The sequence below is a fragment of the Haliaeetus albicilla genome, chromosome 26, assembly GCF_947461875.1.
Source record: "Haliaeetus albicilla chromosome 26, bHalAlb1.1, whole genome shotgun sequence".
Classification (NCBI taxonomy): Eukaryota; Metazoa; Chordata; class Aves; order Accipitriformes; family Accipitridae; genus Haliaeetus; species Haliaeetus albicilla.
Window position 1 is genome coordinate 12,135,162 of NC_091508.1, and position 21,040 is coordinate 12,156,201.

The 21,040-nt window shown below is 47.1% G+C and overlaps 1 protein-coding gene across 5 annotated transcripts in view; it reads left to right on the forward strand.

The window, feature by feature from the left end:
* Positions 1-21,040, forward strand: part of LOC104320447 (discoidin domain-containing receptor 2) — a 63,349-nt gene that overhangs the window by 11,562 nt on the left and 30,747 nt on the right. For 2 of the 5 annotated variants that reach the window (XM_009922666.2, XM_069771637.1), the window contains exons 1-2: positions 5,390-5,559; positions 17,396-17,533. In XM_009922666.2, the coding sequence (XP_009920968.1) occupies positions 17,470-17,533 (64 nt within the window). In that variant the 5' untranslated portion in view covers positions 5,390-5,559; positions 17,396-17,469. Of the gene's footprint in view, positions 1-3,912; positions 3,932-5,389; positions 5,560-17,395; positions 17,534-21,040 lie in introns of those variants that run through there. The other 3 variants (XM_069771639.1, XM_069771640.1, XM_069771641.1) reach the window with 2 other exon arrangements.

Sequence of the window (21,040 nt, forward strand, 5' to 3'; positions counted from 1 at the left end):
GGACATTAGATACTATCTAGTGCTTCAAGAAGAAGGGTCAGCTTTGAAAGAGGCCTTGTGCCTGCTGAATATATCAACTGCTTCAGGGATTAGATGTCAAAAGCCCAGAGCAGAGGCTTACTAGCTCGTGGGAGTTGAGCCCCTCCTTGGAGTGGCAGCAGTTCTCATCTGCAGCGCTGGCTGTTGCAGGACACCAGAGGGTACTTGGCTCATCGTGCAGATGAGAGCAAAGCAGAAAGGCTGGAGGTGTCCTGCTTGGGCTGGTCCCAGTGTCCAGGGATAGGGAGGGATGTCTGTTTGCAGATAATAGTTTTCTCTGCCCCTTTCTCAGAGCTGCACCAGCAAAGACGGCCAGGGAGAGTGTTTACAAGAGTGTCCTTGCTGAGCGCTGCTCTATGCCGGGAGGTTACTCCTTGTCTGGATGACGTGTTCACTGAGGCTTTGTCATTACAACAACTAAAGCTAAATTGATTGCGCTCACTTGTTCTGACCTGGGGGTATAAGTACTACTTTTTTCTCTCTAATCTCATCCTCATCTTTGAGGCAGCCCATGATGCAGCAGCTGAGGACCATGGTGTTTAAAAAACAGGGCAAATGAGAGGCTGCTGCTGCTTGGATCTTTCCTGGTAGTATTAAAGCTCTGAGTGAAATTTTGGGGGCTGGGTAGGAGTCATTTTTCTTCCATTACCACCTCCCTAGCCATTCTCATCCCTGGGTGAAGGAGCTGTGGTGGCAAAGTGATGCTGAGGCCTCTTCGGCTCCTCTGTCCCAGCAGGACAAGGCTTCACTGAGCAGCTGCCTGTGTGCCCAGAAACCAGCAGCCTGGCTCAGCTGCAGAACTTTATCTTCTGGGGGCATGAGGATGTGTCTATCCCATGGATGGACCAGAGGTTGTACTTGTTTTGGTGATTTAGGAAGTCACTGAGGGGCAAAGGAGACACCATACTGTTGTGGTGTTTGCCTTCTTGAGGACTCGTCATCTGTCTTCAGAGCAGGAAAGGCCCCCCTGGCATGGGGTGGGAGGTGTGTGGTGGAGGGTGAGTGTTCCCCTTGTGCCCTGTTGTCTCTTACACCACTTGGGGAGGGTTTGTCCCACATCAGGTGTTTGTATGTCATCGCATGTGGTATGTTGTCATCTCTGAGCCCTCTTCTGTTATCCTGCAGAATGGCTCTAGTCAGCATCTTGTATGTAAGGGTGGCTTGTCAGTATTTCTCGGAGGATGTCATATGCACGTCCCAAACGTGCCCTCCCCACCATGCCAAGCTCTGCCCTGCTTTCCTCTTTTCCCAGGTTTATGGATGGAAGTGGATTTCTTTGCAGTGGAAGGATGATACTGGCAGAGCTAGGCTGAGCAGATGTTTAGCTGGGGTAGGGTGGGGGTGAACATACTCTCACACTATGGGTAAGGACAGAAGAGGGCTTTAGGTGTAAACAAAGCACTTTTACAGCAGGCTTCTGTGTTGCATCAAAAGTTCCTGGAAAGGTGAAGGCAGGAGCTGGCTTCCGCTGCTTCTCACTGAAAGAATAAAAAGCTTGGATGTTGTACAGTTCCAGCCTCCTAGTGGGATTGTCCCGTGCTCTTCAAGTCCTTTGTCACTGCTTCACCAAAGGTCACTCAGGTGATGTCCTGCTCCTGTCTGTCATAAGATATTGGTGCTTACTGGGATGACCGGGCCTGCTATGGCCTTTTAGGATAAAGGTCGTGCCACAGCTGGGCTAGGCAGGCGACTGGAAGGCAAGGAGTGTAAGGACTGTGGAGCAGAGCCACTGTAGGCGGACGGATAGTCTCGTGGTATTGCTGGAGCAGCCTGTTGTGCTGCTGCTGCAGGAGAGGCCTGGCAGAAAAAGCTTTTAGGTGCTATTCTAATTAGTGTTTTCCTTATTCTCACTCAGATGTGTATTCCCATCTCGCTGTTGGTAACTGGGGCAGTTCTCCGGCCACAGGTCACAGGTCTGGTGCATGTCTCTTGACATTCATTTCTACAATGGGGTTATGCAGCTTTTCTTCTGCCAGAATCTTGTGCTCAGTACAGAGGAGGGATCTGCTCAGTTGTTCAAGGCTATTAGCCCATGTTGAGCTGTTTGCCTAGTTGCCTTCACCTTGGCATCAATATGCTCATCGGTGTTCGTTCATTTATTTCTCCCAATGCCACCTGATCAGGCAGTGGCTCTGGGACAGCCAAAGGCAACTTCCTGATTTCAGTGTGAACAGCTCACCAGTTCATCACCCATGAATTTCAAATTTCTGCTTTGCTGCTCAGCATAGGAGGTTATTTTTAAGCACTGGAAGAAAAAAACTGCTTTTAAGCCCATTGAAACTTTTTCAAGGCATCATCTTCTACTTTGTGAGACCACCTCTTATCTCTTTGTAGAATACTTTTGAAATACTTCTGGGATTCACGATACCATATCGACACTTTAAAAAGCCAAATTGTCCTGCATTGGGATAAACAAGCTTTTGTGTCTAAATTTGTATATGGTATTTAGTATCTGCTAATGGGTCTTCATCTGTTAATTGGACTGATCTTTGCCGAAGCCAAACAATCTGTTGGAGAAACTATAAAAATGCCAGCCCTGGCCTGAGCTGGTTCTGCTCCCTTGCCATTTGGAAACCTGCTCGTGCTGCAGAAAGCTGTTCTGTGCAAAAGCAAAACAGGGTCTGTTGATGTTATTTCTAGTCCTTTGAGAAGATGACTTGCTGGTCACATGTGCTGCTATGAGGTCATTAGGAAGTCTCTCAAATACACAATATGAGAACCGATGATGCTACTGCACAAGTATGCTCCCTCTGCGATGTGAGATGCAAAACTTTCTGAAGTACTTTGGTTTGTAATAGCTCTGAGTGGGAACTGTTATTGTGCATATTTGGGCTCATTCCAGTGAAAAAAGGGACTGTTTTCTGCTTTGCTTTATCCCTAGATTGATTAGTGAATGTATACTGTGGGATCAAGTTACATTTCAGAGGGCATCCAGCAGAGAGCCTATTTCTGTATTGAAGTGCTGAAGGCAACAGTGACTCTAACTGCAAGATCAGCAGTTTCTAGCAGTGCTTTGTGCCTCCGCGGCACTGTGCCTCCGCAGGGAAAGGAGCTCCTCAAATCTGTTTGCAAATTGGGCCATTGCTGTTCCTTGTGCTGCAGGGCAATGGGGAGCTTTCTCTAGACCCTTGATGTTGCTTCTGTGGTCTGCATCTGCTTTGATGCTTTTATTGATGTCCCTCCTGCACTCCCTGTTCCTGGATGTCCAGAGGTACCCTCTGCCACAAACTGACCTGCGTCCTCCAAAGGGATTTGTTTTGGTCCTAGTTTACCCCAGAGGCCTGTATCCAGTTTGGTCCCTGTACATCACTGTTAACAGGGCAGGCATCTGTGTTTTGGCAGGGGAGTGCCTTGTAATTGTGTTATCTCAATCAGTAACACCCTCCTGGAGTAGAGCTTCCCAAGCAGGAAGGGGTCTCATGTCTTTCCACCTCTATCATACTGCTGGTCATGTGCTTCTGTCCCAAACCGTGTATGAGCCTTAGGGATTGTCCCATCCCTCTGAGCTGATGAACACACTCAAACATGGAAAAATTACCCAAGGGGGAAAAAAGTAAATAGTTTTCTGTTCTTGGTACAGAGGTGGATTGTGTGGCTGAGATGGGGTACAGAGGCAGGGAGGCAGATGGGAGCAAGGCGGCATCTGATTGCACATATGACCGTGTCCTACAGCTCGCAGCTGTATTTTTCAGTTGGGACTTAGTGTGAGCACAGTGTGGTTGATGTCTGCTTCCTTTTTTTTTTTCTTTTGAATACCCCAAATACCTGCTGCTTTTGTTGATGCTTTGCTGTGATTCTTCTGCTTGAAACCTGTTGTAGCATATGGGAGTCGTTGAAGAATGGGCTGAACTGCTGCCGTCCCTGCTTCTCAGCCTCCTGCTGTGGAGTCCCTGTGAGTGTCACTCTTGTACATCACTGGCATCCACTTCCCGCCCCGGTGCTGCTGTTGCAGCCCTGTGCTGCTGGCTCCAGGAGGATGCTTTCCCATGCTGGGGTGTCCAAATGGGACATCACAGGGCTTCCCTTGCTGAGCAGCTTCCTTGCAGGAGGCAGGACAGCACCTGTGTATCCCAACGGGCAGGTCAGCAAAGTACTTCTGCTCTTTGGTCTCCTTGTGCTGTTGTGTTCCTTGCTGCTGGTCCCCTAAACTGGGGCTTTATACTGGTGACCCCAGGTGATGTTCTGCTCAAATCCCAGTGGCCTTGTGACCCAGGTGAGTGTGGCCCCAGCCTGCTGCAGGCTGCCACACTCCCGGGCTCTCCAATGGCCACAGCATTAGCTTTGCAGCAGAGCCTGGCCATGGGCAGCGACAGCAGCTGCTCCTGGAGGTGGAAGGGTTTTGCAGGGCTGTGCAGCCAAAGCGGTTTTGCAGCCCCATGGCTGTGCCCTGCGGTGGTGCTGTACTGGTATGTGTGGGTGGTCTCCCCAGGGTGCCCGCAGCCTGCTGGCCCCCGTGGCCGTGTCAGCGGTTCCTGTGGCTCCATCTGCTATGGTCCTGCTTGTCCTGCCACCATGGAGCCTTAGCAATGTCACCTGCCGATGAGGTTCCCACTGTCACCCTTGGTAATTACCTCCCCCCAAGTGCCACATTCTGGTATGGAGTTTTGTATTTTTCCCTCTGTTTCTATATTTTTAAGTGAAAAGGAAAAGAATGTGATGTCACTCAGCTGTCCTGACAGCTGTGGTAGTGAACTTCACTCCTGTGGGACCCCAACCTGAGGAAAGCAAACAGGGCTGAGCTGTTGCAATGAACACGGGTTGAGCCCCATGGTCACTGCTGGTCTCTCCCTCATCCAGGAAAGACTTCGGAAGTCCAAATGACTGAGAAGTGCCCTGCTCTGCTCTTTGGTTGCAATAATCCTGTCGGCTGGAATTGCTTAATAAATGACTAGTTCTGTCTTTGCTTTTTACCTTTCCGCCACGGACGACACAGGCTTGTGAAGAATGAATGCGAGGAGCACGGCATGGTGATGCCCTTGCCAGGATTTTTCCTGTGAGCGCAGGCAGCCGTGTTATACCAGAAGGTGCAAGCTGGCTCTGCGGTGCTGTGCCGGGGCCTGGCTTGCCCCTGGGACTACATGGGCCCTGCTTCCTGAGCAGGAGAGCTGCTTTATGTTGTGGTTTTACTAAATGAATTCAAAGCTTGGCCTTCCTCCAGGCAAAGTCTGGGCCAAGTGCCAGCGGAGCAGCCCCTAGGGAGAGCACTGGAGCAAGGAGGGGCCAACAGCAGGGAAGAGCGGAGGAATCCAAGAAGGCAGATTTGCCTAGAAAACAGCTCTGTTTCCATCTGCTCGGTCAGGAGTTGCTATAGGAACTGGGATGATAGAGGCAGGGCCATCTCCTGGGCCTGTCTGTGTGTGTGGAGGGAGGGAAGAGGGAGGAGTTACTCAAGTTTGAACATATCATGTGTGCTGGTGGAAAGTTGCAAGGAATGTCGAAACTACAGCCTGGCTCAACCTATGGAGTTCAAAAGAGACATGGCAATTGTTCCTTGTGCTCAGCAGGCCCTGGGCAAGGCAGGTAGGGTCCTTCCAGCTTAACTCTGCTCTCAGCTTGCGATCAGCTCTCCCTCCGCGCGTTTCTGTTGCTGGATAAAGCACAAATGCCTTTGGAGACTTGCTGGAAGCAGAGGGGCGTTTGTAGAGGTGGCAGTGCCGGGAGGTGAAGGCTTTTCTCCCTGGGCTTGTAGCGAGATGGTGGCTCTTTGCGCCCTGTTTTTCCTTCTGCGGCTGTGGGAGGGTTCACAAATCATGGGTATTCTCGCAGTGTTGCATGCCCAGAGCCCTCTGGGACCCGTGGGATCTTTTGTTGGTAGAAATGTGAAGCTGGCTGGTGTTGTTCTCCCGGACAGAAGTGGTTTCTGGGGCTGGGGCTCTCCGGGAAGGCCTATGGTGTTTGAGCTCTCAATCAGGCATGCTTGCCTGAAATGTTTCAGGGCTAAGGCTAAGTCAGATATGTGAAAACTGGGGCTGGCAGTGAGTGGGTTGTGGATGGTGGGAGAGCGGGGGGGGGACATGCTCCTGCACTCAAGCCCCAGCGGCTCCTGCCCTGTGCGAGTTTTCTGGCTGCATGTCGCCTGCATTCGCTCTCCTCTTCTCCTGAGGAGATGCAGACTTCCCTGTCCACTCTTGATGCACCTACTGCAATTTTTGTCACTGTCAAACTTTCTCAGACTTGCATTTAGCCTAAAACACAGGAGTATGAATATGCAGGAAGTTGTTCCTGAGAATCCTTGTTGTTAGGGTTAGTCATGGGCCTCTCCAGTAGCAGCCCCTCTGCATAAAATCTGATTACTTCCCCAGTAAACCCATTGTTTCAGGTGCTGAGAACTTTCCAAAATAGCTGTGTTTCCACTGGAGTGTTCCAGGGTCACTCACTGTTCCTCAGGTATTTATTTAATAGGTTTGGCTGAAATTTCATCTGCCCTTTTTGTGTCACAAAGGATAATCTCTGCTAAAAAAAAAAAAAAGGTGGGTAGTGTTGTTTCTCTTTTTGAGAAGCTGCACAATAAGCCTCTGAAAACTGAAACACGATCTCTATACACAGACGTGAAGCTTGCCAAACTGGATTAGATCACAGCCCACCTACTCAGGCACCCATCTTATCTCAGGCAGCGGCTGCTTGGCACATTGCACATGAAAGCCCAAGAGCTTGAATGCAGGCAAATGTGGAATAACCTGCCTGTGTAGGAGATAACTTTCTGCTTACATTAATTACTGGTTTGCTTATGCCTGGCTAGATGAAAATTTATATCCAGTGTATTCTTTCTTTTATTCTGCTAATGGAATTGCAGATGTTCTTATTTTGTAGATCCACTTCCAATATTTTATTGAATTACTCCCACATTGCTCTGTGGCAATATATCCCAGAGGCTTAATTCACATGGTATGCCATGGAATTTCATTTCCTCTGTTTTAATTTGTTGTTTTTTAATTTCAGTTCATTTTCAGTATGGAAAAGAGGTAAATGGGATCCTTTTTTTGGTCTAGGTGTCATTATTTTACATATTTCTTCCCCCCCATCTCTCCAGTTTCTCTCATCTTTGCCACAGGCAGTGCCAGGATTTTCCTACAGTTACTTGCCTTCTCTGTAATTGCTAAGTCTTACTACTTCTCTGTGGGCTCTTGTTTTCTGGTCTGCCTTGAGAAAATTTGATCAGAATCGGCCATTCTGGATTTCCATAGCTGTGAAATGCTGCTAGAGCTTTTTTAGTGTTCTTGTCTTTTCCTTTGTTTATAAGCAAAACACTTGGTTTGATTGCTTGAAATACATTGTGTGGTAAGCAAAGATCTTCTCTAAACTGTCTATAGTCATGCTAGGTATTTTGCTGGAACATTTAGTTAATGGAAACTTCATCTCTGGACATGAGAAGTTAAATTTTGTCTTGTAGAGTTGTACTAGTAAATAGTAAACCCACCAGAACATGGTTAGATCTGCCTGGAAATTCTCACTGGAGTCTCCAGGCTTGATGCAGCTATTTCAGGTGATCTGTAAGTGTTGCCACTCGCTGCTCCCATCTTTGCCAGGCACTTCATAAATTAAACTTTAAAACCACTTTGTGTAGTAAACAAAGTTTGCTCAAGCAGAATGTCACAGCTGTGTGTACCCAGACTTTGCTTTCTTGGTTAAATGCACTGATGTGTATTCTGCTCAGCCTCTGAAGAAATGATACCCACTGAAGACACAACCTGCCTTGTCCCCTCTGGTTCAGGCTAGTGTGCTGTGGGAGGGCAGTAACACTTTCCACTTGCTGCATTTTGGTATTTGGATTTATTTCAATCTGTGGAATGCAGTAAGTGATGATAATTTTTGCTTCTTTCTGATATTGGAAAAGCTTCAAGTTTGGTATCTTTTTGAGGATGTATGGCATGGCTTTTCACATTTATAAACTTTTTTTAGTAAGACTACAGCAGAGCCAGTAGTGCTTCTCAAGCTAAGGGCAATGTCTGTGTGCCAGTGACAGGTGCACTGAATTTTTGTTTTCTGAATATGAAGACACATTTTACAAAACTCATAAAACGTAGCTGTTGGTAGTGTCAGCATTTCTGTGGTGGTTTGATGGAAACTAGATGGCCAGCTAAATTAGTGGATGTTCCAAAATAGTGTTTCTGGTTTGATTTTCACTGAACCATCTCTTAAGAGTTTGGCTTCCACCCTTGCAAAAACCAGCAGCTTCTCAGCTTGGTGCTGGGTAGTATGTGCTGCTGTACATGACTTTGTTTGCTTCCCTTCTTTTTTTGCAAAGAGTCTGTCCCAGTAATCATCTTTTATCTTTTAAAAAGAATCCACTTGGAGCAATTTGCAGAAAAAGTTGTAGATAAGTAGCTGTTACTGTAAAGTGGGTGTTTTGGAAGCTAGGCAATTAATAAGGAAAGCTATAAAGATAACTGAAAAAGCATAGCAAATATATCTCAGGGCAGTGAGAAATATTTTAATATCTATATAACAAAATAAATTTAATCAATGGTGTTTATATTGTTGGGAAAGGTTAAAAAAACCCAACTGATTGCTAATAACAATACCGAGAAGTAAAACATTTCCTGTGTTTAGGGAGAAGCTGGATGATGTACTCTCCTTTATGAAGATATCAAAATACCTTCCGTTGTACTGGTAACAAGGGAGGGTGCTAAACACAAGATAACATTTTTGAAGTCTTTGAAACTTGAGCAAGATTGGAAGCTGGTTTTTTAAATAAATTGGCAAAGCAGCTTTCTGAATCCTGGCTGCTGATGTGTAATAAATCTGGGAAGACTGAAGGAGTTCCAGAAGTTTGGGAATACATAAATGTTGTAGCAGTGTTTTAAAATAGAGTGGGAGCAGGTAACCAACAGGCAGTTGAGACTAGCCTCCATCCAGAGTGAGATCTGGGGAAGCTGGTGCATTTGTAAATCAGTGTCAAATTAAAGAAAGAACATGCTCAGTGATTCATGTGCTCTGATGAAAAGCATATCATGTCCGAAAAGTCTTCACATTGTGGTTTTTAATGAGATTCCTGTACCAGCTGCCAAAAGTACCTGTGTTGACATCATATACCTGGATCCCGACTAAGTTCCCTGCTGTTGACCCAATGCTGCTCCTCTGGGAAGGCAGAAGAGGCTCTGCTTTGGGAGCAGGAGTGTGTCAGGTCCCCAGGGCAGCTCCTGGGCGGAGAGGTGAAGGCAGGTCCCCCTTGTCCTGGGCAGGGTCTGATCTCTGGCATATCCTTCATGCTCTGCTAGGGTGCCTCACCACTGCTGCTGGCTGGTGGGCTCTGAGCTGAGAAACACCCTCCTGACCAGTTTGGTGGTGTCTCGTCTTTATGTGCTGTTAGTGTAACCAGTTCCTGCCCTCACTGTGCTAAGGTGGCATTATCTCAGTTTCCATTTTGCCAATCAGTACTATGTTGAATAAGTTGATTTAGGAAGTGCCACCTGATATCTCTCAAAAATAGTTACCAGTGGGAATGTGATCCATGCAATCCCTAAACAGAGGGCCATGGAGTAGTGCTCCAGCCATGCTCTGGCATCAATACGGGACGATTATTCCCTAGTTTGCCCATGAAGAAGCTGGTGGGAGTCATAGCAAAATCCGACCAGAGCTGTCCCACTGCCTGAATGGAGCCTTGGTCTCACAAGTGCTGACTTGGGAGAAAATATTAAGTAACTTAATACTGAAATTTGGCTTCAATGGGGAGGTGGTTGGAGGCAGGGTGGTTTAGTCAGGACAAGAAAAGGCTTTGGGATACCTAAGAGCAGATTATGAAGAAGACAGAAACAGGCTCTTTACTGTGGTGCATAGCAGGAGGGTTGACAGTGATCATTGACTGAAATAACAGGAGGTTCTGCCTTAGCGTAAGGAGGGGTGAAGTTTTTCTGCGGAGAGTCAAGCAGTAGAAAAGGTTGTCCAGAGAGGTGGGGGAGGCTCTATCCTTGGAGATTTTTAAGACCCAGCTGGACAAAGTCCTGCCCAGACTGTTCTGAAATTGGTGCTAACCCTGCTTTGAGCAGGAGGTGGGATTAGATGCTCTCCTGAGGATCATCTCCAGCCCGAATAATTCTGTGACTCAGTAACCTGATCTCCTTCTGAATGCAAGTTTGAGTACAGTTAAGTAAAAGGTTATGGTGGAGCCCCTTGAGAACGGGGAGGGAGGAAGGTGGTTTAGATTGAGTGTTCTTAATACTCCATCTGTCATCTGTGTGGTTAACATGTCATATATATGGTTGCTATATGAGACTCTCGCAGTGGAAGATTGTAGGTCTTGAGAGGACTATTGCTAACCTGTAGTTGATATGTTTTAAGGATAGTTTAAAGAAAAAAAGTAAGCAACCTCCTCCTCAAAAAAAAAAAAAAAAAGCTGGAGAGACATGCCAGTGTAAGGAATAGAGTGAAAATGTCAATGTGCCAGGTGCTCTCTGGTGCCCGTTCTGCATGGGAGGGAAGCAGTGATAAAGGACAGTGATTGCTGCTGCTTGGCAAGGAGAAAGGAGGTAATGGGAACTTTTTGTTCATGCACATCTGTTCTCCTGCCACTTCTGTCATACAGAAACAGTGGGACTGGAGCCTGGAGGCTGCCCCTTAGTTGAGAGGACCTGTATTTTGGAGTGCTTGCTGCAGTGCATGAGACTCCCCCTGCCCTGGCTGCTGAGTTTAGGGTTCCTGGGGGACGGTGTGCATTCCTATCCTGTGTAGAGTCGCGGCATGCCTGGCAGGTCTGCCTGGGTTGTGGGAAGTACCTCCAGGTTCCTCAAGTGAAAGAAGCACAGAGTACCCCTGCCCTGGTGTCAGTGGGAAAAGGTAGCTATGTTTTTGGATTAGGTGAGCCAAGAACCACCCACTGTTAGTATAATGAATTTGCATTTCCTTATCTTTGGCTTTGCCTTTGTAATGGTTTCTAATTTTGGCCTGGTTACTTCGATAGATTAAATCACATTTGTTCATTTATCCCTTAGTCTGGTTTTGTGACAAAAGTACTCTGTCCTGTTTCACAAACACAGGACACCCCACTCCTGTGGGACTGGGCAACAGGCAATGGGAAAATGCTGGAGGATTTGCAGGTCTCCAAACCTTTTGCAAAAACACCAGCACCTTCCTCTGGGCTGTAGGTAAGGCACTCCTTCATGTTTGAGTCCATGGGCTGAACCTTCTCCCAGTGTTAAATGGCTGTGTCATAGGTGACTGGAATGCTGTTTTTCTCCTAAAATCTAGAGTGAGGTGTCTCTTTTTTCATAATAGCCCCATTAGATGTTTGGCTACAACATGGAAAATGAGGTTCAAACCCTCCTCAGCCTCCGGGCAGTCCTATCACCCACCCCTCAAGAGGGTGACCACAAAGTATACCCAGACCTCAATGTTCCCATTCTTCTGCCACTGCCTTAGACCCAGCTCTGTGATGTCCCTGTTCCTACCCCAAGTGCCACTCGTGAATGTTGTGGTCCTTTTCTTAGCCCCATGTGTTCTTTTGTGTCTCTTGTGGTGACAGGTCTCCTAATGCCACCTCAAAGATCATGCTGGGGCCTATTCCCGTCTCACTTTTCCCATTGTTGTTCCTTCTCACATCTTGATTAACCCAACTCTTTCACCTAAAATCTGGTTGCTTTCATCTGTCCAGCCTTGTTGCTGCTCTGGACATCCCTTTGTGGTGTCACTGCTCCTGCCCTATGTCTCCCACCACATTCCTAACATTGCCATGGGTTTTTGCTCTTTCTGACCATCTCTGTTGGTGCCTATATCCAAGATCTCCTGTTGCAGCCTCACACTTCATGCCAGGATCTTGCTGGGCCTGCCCAGCTCCTTGGTTACTGTCCAGCATGTTGATATTTGGTGTCACTGTTTGCACTTGGTTTGTCCAGGTGCCACCCATATGTCATTCAGAGACCTCCCCCCACGCTGCCTGGTTGACTGAATCTAGGGATGGCCACAGAGACCAGATTCCAAGTTCACCTAAGGGAAAACTTGTTGCTGCCTTCTCACAGGTCTCCTGCACATACGGCATGGCTGTCCTGATACTGGTCCCATCCATTCACCCTCCAGCAGCTCTGCTGAAGTGGGTGGCCATCTTCTCAGGCCAGCAGCCCTGCTCTGCTTTTTCCAATCTTGTGGCAGTTGGTTTCATTAGAAGAGAGTGCCTTTCCTTAAGATTGTTGTCCCTGTGCACTCTTGGCATGATGCTAGCCAAGTGGCAAAGTCAGAATCTTTGTTAATGGTAAATAGGAATATATAGGGAGGAGATGACTGGGGCTTAAAAGCCCCCTTAAAAGACCAAAATTGATACCAGAAGCAAGAAGTATTTGAATTGTAAACTAAGCAAAATGTTTTAAGAAGTGATCAGAATCCTTTCTGTAAGCATTTTCATCAGCAAATTCTGTTTGGTCCAAACTGAAGCTGCATGGGCTCCAGAGGAAGACTGCTGGATTTGGGGTATCTCAGATTAATTCTGAGGCAAAGAGAAATGTTCCACCATCATTTTGGAGCCAGAAAAATGGAAATCGCACTTTCCAGCCTCTCTTTCTTCAGGCTTCAGATACTGCCCCAATTAGTAGCTTTGCTGCTTCCTCCTTGAATTCCTTTAGGAATGCTAGGAGATACCATCCAGTCCTCCTGACCATTCCTGAACCTCTTCTGAGCATACTTTGATATAGGATAGATCCTCTTGTAATACATACAGAGTGCATCATACACACAGCTATGAGTCTTGATCATGACCATGGAGTTTCTTGGCGTGGCGTTGGGCATCTGTAATGGGATTCCTGCAGCAAACCCTAAGGTCCCACTCCAAGGTAATGATCTGCGAAGGAACCAGTTAAAACAAATGCCTGTTTCAGTTGGGATCTAGAGAGGCTTGCAAACATGCCAGACCTCCGTAATGGATCTCTGGAGGGAGAACAGTACCTGGAGGAGCTCCAAGTCCCACCTTCTTCATGCACATCACTAAAGAATAGCTCCCTCCTGTGCCCACTGTGCTTTTGCTTGCAGGCCCCATGCTGTGCTGGGTACAGTGCTGGGTCACAATGAGCTGTTTCTCTTCAGAGAGATGGATTGGATTTTTAGACATGGTATCTGCTGGATATATCGGGAAAAACTGTCCTCTTTTGCATTTCTTTGAGTTTTTCAACAAGTAGATTTTTTTTTTCCACTCACAATCATTGTAACAGGATTTTATTCTCCTGCAGCCAGCTGTTAGCAATTAGCAACTTGATCCATTCAGTCCTGAGAACAGAGTTTAACACTTTCTTGCCTCTGTGAGGATGTTGCTAATCCTGTTTTTGCTGGTTTTGGGCTTGTGCTGTAGTTTTGGCACTTTCTGTGTATGTGTGGGCAGGTCAGGAAGAAAGGCATGAGTACAGCAAGGGACTCTAATGCAGCTGAAAGAGCTACAACGAAAAGTATCAAGTAATCTACCCAGAAAAAATCATTAGGAAGATGATTTCCAAGCAGTTTGTACAGAGGCTTGTATTTAGAAGTATATTCCAGTGTGTTCTAGTGCTGGGAATTGTGCAGTTTAGGAATCCAATCTACTACTAGCTGAGATTTAGACTTAGCAGAAATCAACATCAGTAGTTCTTCAAACAGTGATTTCTGGCAGTATGAGATCCTGAGTGGAGCTGAATTTCCTCTAAATTATGAGACAGGGGTGAAAAACACTCTTGGTGACCTTGCCCAAGCAGCTGCTGTAGAGCATGAGAAGATGAGAAATGACACTGCTCCCTGTGTGCAGCACCTCTCCTGGGACTCCCAAACATGCACGTTGGTGGTCCAGGACCAGGAACCAAGTGTGGCAGGAAGAATAAGTTCAGCACAGCCTGAACTCAGCTGCTGAGGTTCCTGCATATGGCTGAACTGCTGTAAATACTTATTCACTGCCACATACAAAGGTGAGGATTTGTCTTGCCAGACTGGCCACCTGGGAATGATGAGGCTAGTCCAGGCCAGCCATTTAGGTTCCCTGTGTCATCAGTGGAGATAGACACATCTCGAGGGGATTCATCCTGCTCATCTTGGATGCTACTTAGGCAAGGGCCAAATTCAAAGCCAGCTTTTGTTAGCACAGGGGTGCAGACAGGTGAGCTCGAGTCAGCTCTGAAGGTTTCTGTGTCTTTCCTGGAGGCCAGGCTGGTCTCTATGGCCACATCTTCCAGTTTTGGCTTGCAGTTCCCCCAAGCCACACCATTTTTGCTTGCCCTGCTAAGCTCCACGTGCCTATCAAGTCCTGAGAAGCCCCCTGTTCACAGGGTGCTGGCTGCAGCAGGGTGGGACAGACACCGCCCCAGCCCATACCTTTCCTCGAGCACTGGTTGCTGTCTCAGGGGCAGGAGCTGATGTGGTGCTTGGGCACCTCTGCGTGACTTCCCTTGTCCCCACCCCACTCCCTCTTCGCTCCTGTTACCTTTTACATTCTGATCGCTGTATTCCAGTGGTTAAATGATGTGACTGGCTATGTGGCAATACAATAGGTGTGATTTAGAAGATGGCGTGAGCTTTGTGTAAAGCAAATGGGCACTTAAATTATGGTGTTTGGTCTGTACCTGGTCAAATGAGATAATGCTGCTGTTTGTGTTACACATCTCATTATTACTGCTGTGACATTGGTGGCCGTTGACACGACTTGCTTGCAAGTCATTTTGAGACCATGACAAACTTAGCACAATTACTCTTTTGTCAACAGGCAAAACCCTTACACCAAAATTCAGCTTAGTACTTTCACTCAGGGTGCTAGCTGATCCAAGCTGGGCTGTGACATCTGTGCTGATAGCAGAGGATAGGTGTTACTTCGTCCTTGTGCTCTGCTGCACGCATCTGCCTCCCTGCTGTTCATCCTTCTTTGCTGGGCTTTTGGGTCAAATAGGAGGCCAAGGCATTTGAATGCTTACAGTGATGTCTGTCTGTTTTTCTGGGGGCTTATTTTTTTGGCTTCAGCAGTGGGCTCTGGTCCTCACCTAGCCATGTAGAATTGCTGTTTCAGTGCTGTATGGCCCCCCTTTTCTTTAACCCTGGCCAAGTTAGAGGGAAATCCAAGAGTGTTTTTTGGTGGGAGCTAGCCTGTACCTTTACAGATGCCTGATCCTCTCCCTCTTTGCCAGGCTCTGTTTCTAGGCCCTGAGGGGGTGGTGAGGGTGTGGAGTGTAAGGACTCCAATACAGCTGGCAGCTTTTAAACCTCCAGCTGAGAAGTCACCTGGGAGGTGTCTTCAAGCTGCTGTTCTCCTGCCAGGGTCTTCTCAGCAACTTGCAGCTCTGTTTGGTGGCTGGTCCAGCATGGGGACCCAAGGGAAGGATCTTCTCTAGCCCAGGCTACACCCACATAGCCCAGCTGATTTGGGCAGACTCCTGGATCATGGTCAGGGCACCCCATATACCACCAAACAGCTCTCTGCTGTGTTTCCCATCACCTCCTCCAGGAGCATGGTTAAAGCCTTAATGTTCATGACACTTTACTTTCTCACATCCTATGAGAGGACAGTCTCCTCTAGTGCTGAACTCTCTGCAGTTCCCTTTGCAAGTCCTGCTTCGGGAGCCTCTGGAGCACCCTGCGTAGATTAACTTCCACCAGGTCTGTCTTCAAACTCTGCTGAAAACATGTCTTTACAAAATCTCCCTCTGCATGACTACAAGAAGTCTCTGCTCCATGGTACTTGCAGTGTGTCATGGGATGGTGGGAATTGGTGTGTTTGTATCAGAGATCACCCCCCTCCATTTCAGGGGTGAAGGTGACTGTGGATGCACATGTAGCTTGAGAGTGCTTGGTCAAAACCTCTTTTTTGATTGCAAGACCCTCCTGCTGAGATATGGGGTGCCTTTTCTCTCCAGTGCTTTGCTTTTGCACACTTTCCGCCTGAGATGCCACAAAATCACAGAACCTTGTCGACAGCCTCCTCCCAGCTGTGGCCAGGGTGCTCACCTGGAGCACAAGAGGTGGCTGAAGCAGGAGGGATCCTGGCAATTTTAAGGTCTTTTTTGGTTAGTTTGCATTGTCAGATGGCTGGGCACAGCACTGCTGGGCAGCATCCACTGATCATTAGTTTCCCCTCCTGCATGCATGTTTGGCTCTTTTCCCAAGAAGGCCCTTAGTTATTTTTCAGGCTCAGAGCCATCTTTTTGGACAGAATCCAGCAGGGACAATGGCCAGTAGCAAATCCTTAGGAAAGAGAATAAAAACAGGGCAAGCCTCAGTGATTCTAACCCTGATTTAGCTTCTGGGCGTCGAGCAATCTGCGGCTGGGGGATTTTCTGAGCCAAAGGTTTTACCTTTGGATTTAAGAAGCTGTGGTGTATCTTTCTGTTGTGAATATATCCAATTGTTTTGGTATCCATGGCAACTCATGGCTGCTACTTGTACAGTTTAATTATGTTCGGTGGAAAAAATAAAGCCTTTTGTTACAAATCTCTGAGCTAATGGCATATGATGCTCTTGCACGCATGTATGCACTGGCATAGTGATGGTCCCTTTTTTATCCTCTCTTCCTTTACTAAAATCCTAACATTCAGTTTTGCGTTTTTACTACCACTCTGAGGATTCTTGAGCAAACACCCTCTGGTCCTGGCAACTTTTCATTTATTGATTTGTTCTGTTTTCTTTTCGCCTGACATTTCAATATGAGACAGAGCCTCTAACCTGCCTTCTGTAAAGCTGTCTTCTAGTATGGGAACCTCCTGAGGCTTTTTGTAGGACACACAGAATTCACATAACTGCTGATATGACCTTGTGTTCCTTTAGGTGTTATCATGGCTTTCCACTGAAATTGCCAGCATTTAAGCCCTTTGCTATTTTTCTTGTTTCCAAACAGGAAATTAAGTGTGCTCGCATGTGTGAGTGCACATGCTCTTTTGGCAGCAATGTGGACATGTAGGGAGAGATTATTTTCGCCCTGTTTTAGACATTTATCTTAAGGTTCTGTGACAAGTTCCAGAGTGTCCACTGGGCCATTTGGAGTACACAGCTGGTGCAGATAGAAGTGTGCATTGGGTGGATAGGCACCACTTGGGGAGCCTGGTTGGACTATACAGGTTCATTGTAGATGCAGCTTCAGTACTTGTTAATATAGTAAGGAAGGTGAAGAATTGATGGGGGAGAGATTACTTTGCATTGGACTTCTTTAAGAGCAGTTAAGAGAGTATGTCCACACAGTAGTCATGGCAGCTGAGCTCCTAAAAGCTGAATTACATTAATAGCTTTAGCGATGGTATGGGTAGTCAGGCAATCATTAGTACTTCACTAAGCCTCTGATCAGGTGGTGGGTCAGAGTAGGGCTAAAGTCAAGATGCTCTTGAAGGCACAAAAGAATGCCCAACACATCACCAGGCAATGACAATATAGCAAGTCTGCAGCACAGAGAAGTCCTGTCTTTGGAAGACTCATCTTCTGTCTTTGCTTTGTCTTTCAGAAATGTAGATGGCAGCTGCTGTCTTTGAAGGACTCACACCCATCTGACCCTGCGCAGCACCTCCGATTGCTACCATGATCTTCTGCATGCTGCTGTTGGCCTTACTGCCTGAGCCATCTGGCACCGAAGTCAACCCTGGTAGGGAGCTGCCAGGCTGGGAGAGGACTCTGATCTCCCACTTTTCATATGGTTGTTCTCAGCCTTTCTTTGCCTCTCATGGTGAATGCATATGAATGTACATAAATGCAATCACTAATGTAGTTCCTGAATGTCCTCCTCTGGACTGAGATGGCCAGTCTTCCATGACAGCTGTGCTGGAGTGGGACATCTGTCCTGACAGTGCCAGGAGGGCTCAGGCACATGGATATACTACTTTTTTTTGCCCACCCAGAGGGTCTGTGCTCTCAGCAGGCCTGTCCTGATTTCTGATTATCCCTTCATCACTTCAACTATGTGATCTGCAGAACAAACCTGGCTCTAGACTGGCTCAGAGATAATGTGCTCACTGTGGAAAGCAAATTACCAGTTAGTAAAGCATAAGGCACAGCTCTCCAGCCAGCAAGAGGGGTTCTGGAGGGAGAAGTGTGGAAAGAAAGGTAGAAAACCCTACCGGGTACAAAGCTAGGGTGGAGACAGGGATATGAGCCTGAGCCCCTATGGAGGGCATGGCCTCTTATCCTACAGCATTTGGCAAGTTATAATCATGATGGAGATGAGTAAGATAATGGTCTGCATATATTGCAAAAATCCCCTTAATTAGGTAGTTTGAGCTGGAGATGGTCTGTGAAGTAAATGAGTCTAATCCTTTTCCAGCTTGGCTGAAGGTATGGTGAGGCTGCAGTGCTACCCTGAGGGCCTTTGTTTGCTGTGTCTGGCTCTTTGTTTGGAGCCCTTTGACTGTGTCTGGCTCTGACCCTGCTTTAGCCTGTGGATCTTTGCAGAGGTTTAAGGTTGCACAGCAACCAGCCAGAAGTGAAGTGAGGCCTGTGGGGGAGCTCAGCAGACACTCCTGTGCTCCCCTGTTCCCATGTCCAACTTTGAACTGGGGTGCCATCTGCTTCTAATGGTTAAAACCTAGTGGAGGAAGAGGGAAGATGGCAGCTAGAGGGTCAGTCACATGCAGATTCCTTTTGGTGGTGGTAAATACAGAAGTTAGCACACCTAAATATGCAGGAATAGCTCCCCCACCATCAGATCCTGGAAGGTGGGGTGGGCTCTGAGCACAGTGCTGTGGTCCCACCCTCCTGCAGTAATCTTTTCCACCAAGAAATAAGCATGTAGCTTTGCTCGCACTTCTCAGTACTGCCTGTGACTGGCTTACGCAGCTTTGCCTTCTGAGCTCCCACAGCTGCTCAGCTGTCTCTCTGCCCCAAGGGGCCATTCCCTGTTGTTCCCAGCCAGACTCCAGCACACCCATAGCCCAGCTGATGCTCCTCAGCTGTGATGCCTACAGGCTCCATTGATTATGTTGACCTCCTGAGCTGCTCCAGGAGTGGTCTGAAGCATCTCCTGCATTGCCTTCTAAACTGAAGGGACTGCTTTGTGGATGATTTCAGACCTATGTAGGAAAGATCCTGTGGAGTCCTTTTGCCTAGTATCAGTTGTTTGACCTCACTAAGAGAGGTGAGCTAACACTTTGATCCTCAGTGTATCCTGTCTGCATGGCATGAGTGGTAGTAAAGTGTCAGTGATATCCGAGCAGGAGTCTGGTGGCACCTAAACAGAAGCCAAGGTTGGTTTTGCTCGAGAGGATGTGCATTTTGCTGAGATCCTCATGCTGCTTGTTTTGGCGAGAGCCACAGCCACCCGTAGAGTGTATCCCTTGATGCCAGGGACACTCTGGCTTCCATCTGCCAGCCCTGGATTTGTGAACAAATGAGTTTTGTTAAGGATTGCAGTAAGTCCCTGTCCCCCAGAGCCCTTCCCAACTAGCTAGCTCTCTGTCTGGCATTGCTGTAGGGTGTGCACTTGACCTTTAAATAAGGTGTGACCAGACAGGACTCCTATTGCAGAAGCACAAAAACACTTTCTGCTTTCAGATGATGACCCCACCCTTTTGGAAAATCTTCAGATATTTACCCATAGTTCAGCAACATACTAGCTTTCCAGCAATAGATCAGATTGTACTGGTCTGTGATGGGACAGGTAAAGAGTGCAGACAGTCGAGGCTAGTTTGGTTTACTAAACTTACTGTTCAGTATCAGAGCAGGGTTAGAGTTCTCAGTTGGCTTTCAGCAGCCACAATCATCATGTCTGATCCCAGTCAGACACCAGCTACCTTCCAGTGAATTCTTCTGTAAACAGGCCTCTTAAAAAACCTCAGACATATGAATGAATGTTCTGGGTGAGACCAGGGGGCGATCCAGCTTGGTGTCCTGACTCCAGCAGGGTCCCAGCTCTGCTGGTTCTAGAAGAATGCATAGATGGGCAAGCATGCAGCAGTGCTTTACTCCAGGTATGCTTTCGGCTCACTGCAGTCTGCTGCTTAGGAGCTTTCTGAGCTAGCACTTGTGTATTTGCTTGTGCTAGCTGTGAGTTTGTCTAGCTGATTTTTGAACCCATGTGAACCTTTGGCATTCGGAGGCCTTAATAGGTTAAGGATGCATATGTTGTTTTTGAACTCTACTACCTGATCTTTTGATGCCTCCTAGTTCTGGTATTTTGAGAGGCAGTGAGTAATTGTTCAAGATATAAATAATCTTTGTCATACTGCACTTCAGTAATCTCTTTTGTAATGGTGAGGCTGCTGATATTTTGTTTTGAATAATCTGTGTTGCCTTCTCTGCCTTTGATGGGAGAAGGAAGGAGTAAGAGCTTGCCCTGGTTTCAGCTGGAATAAAGTTAATTTTCTTCCTAGTAGCTGGTATAGTGCTGTGTTTTGGATTTAGGATGAGAAGAATGTTGATAACACACTGATGCTTTAGTTGTTGCTAAGCAGTGTTTATACTAAGTCAAGGACTTTTCAGCTGCTTATACTGACCTGCCAGTGGAGGCTGGGGGTGCACAAGAAGTTGGGAGAGGACACAGCCAGGACAGCTGACCCAAATGAGCCAAAGGGATATTCCATACCATATGACATCATGCCCAGTATATAAACTGGGAGGAGTTGGCTGGGGTACAGTGTGGCTTGGGGATTGGCTGGGCACCAGGTCAGCAGGTGGTGAGCAATTGTATTGTGCATCACTTGTTTTGTATATTTTTATTATTATTATTTTCCCTTCCTTTTCTGTCCTGTTAAACTGTCTTTATCTCAATCCATGCATTCTACTTCCCCCCCCCCCTCGATTCTCTCCCCCATCGCACTGGGTGGGGCAGGAGTGAGTGAGCAGCTGTGTGGTGCTTAACTGCTGGCTGGGGTTAAACGATGACAGAGCTCTGTTCCATATCCGACTGGCATCTGACCATGAACACAGACAGTGGTGTAATGGTGTTTTCTAGTTTTTTGTATGTATTCCCATAATTTGCTTTTTTTCTATATTAAATAATTGATATCATCAGCAAACATTGTCACCTCAGCACCCATCTCCTTTACAACATTATTTAGGAATATACAGAACGTCACACATTCATTGGTACTGAGCCTGACAACAGCTGCAACCAAATCCTATTGAAACAACCTCTGTTTGCAAACATTTCTACACTGAA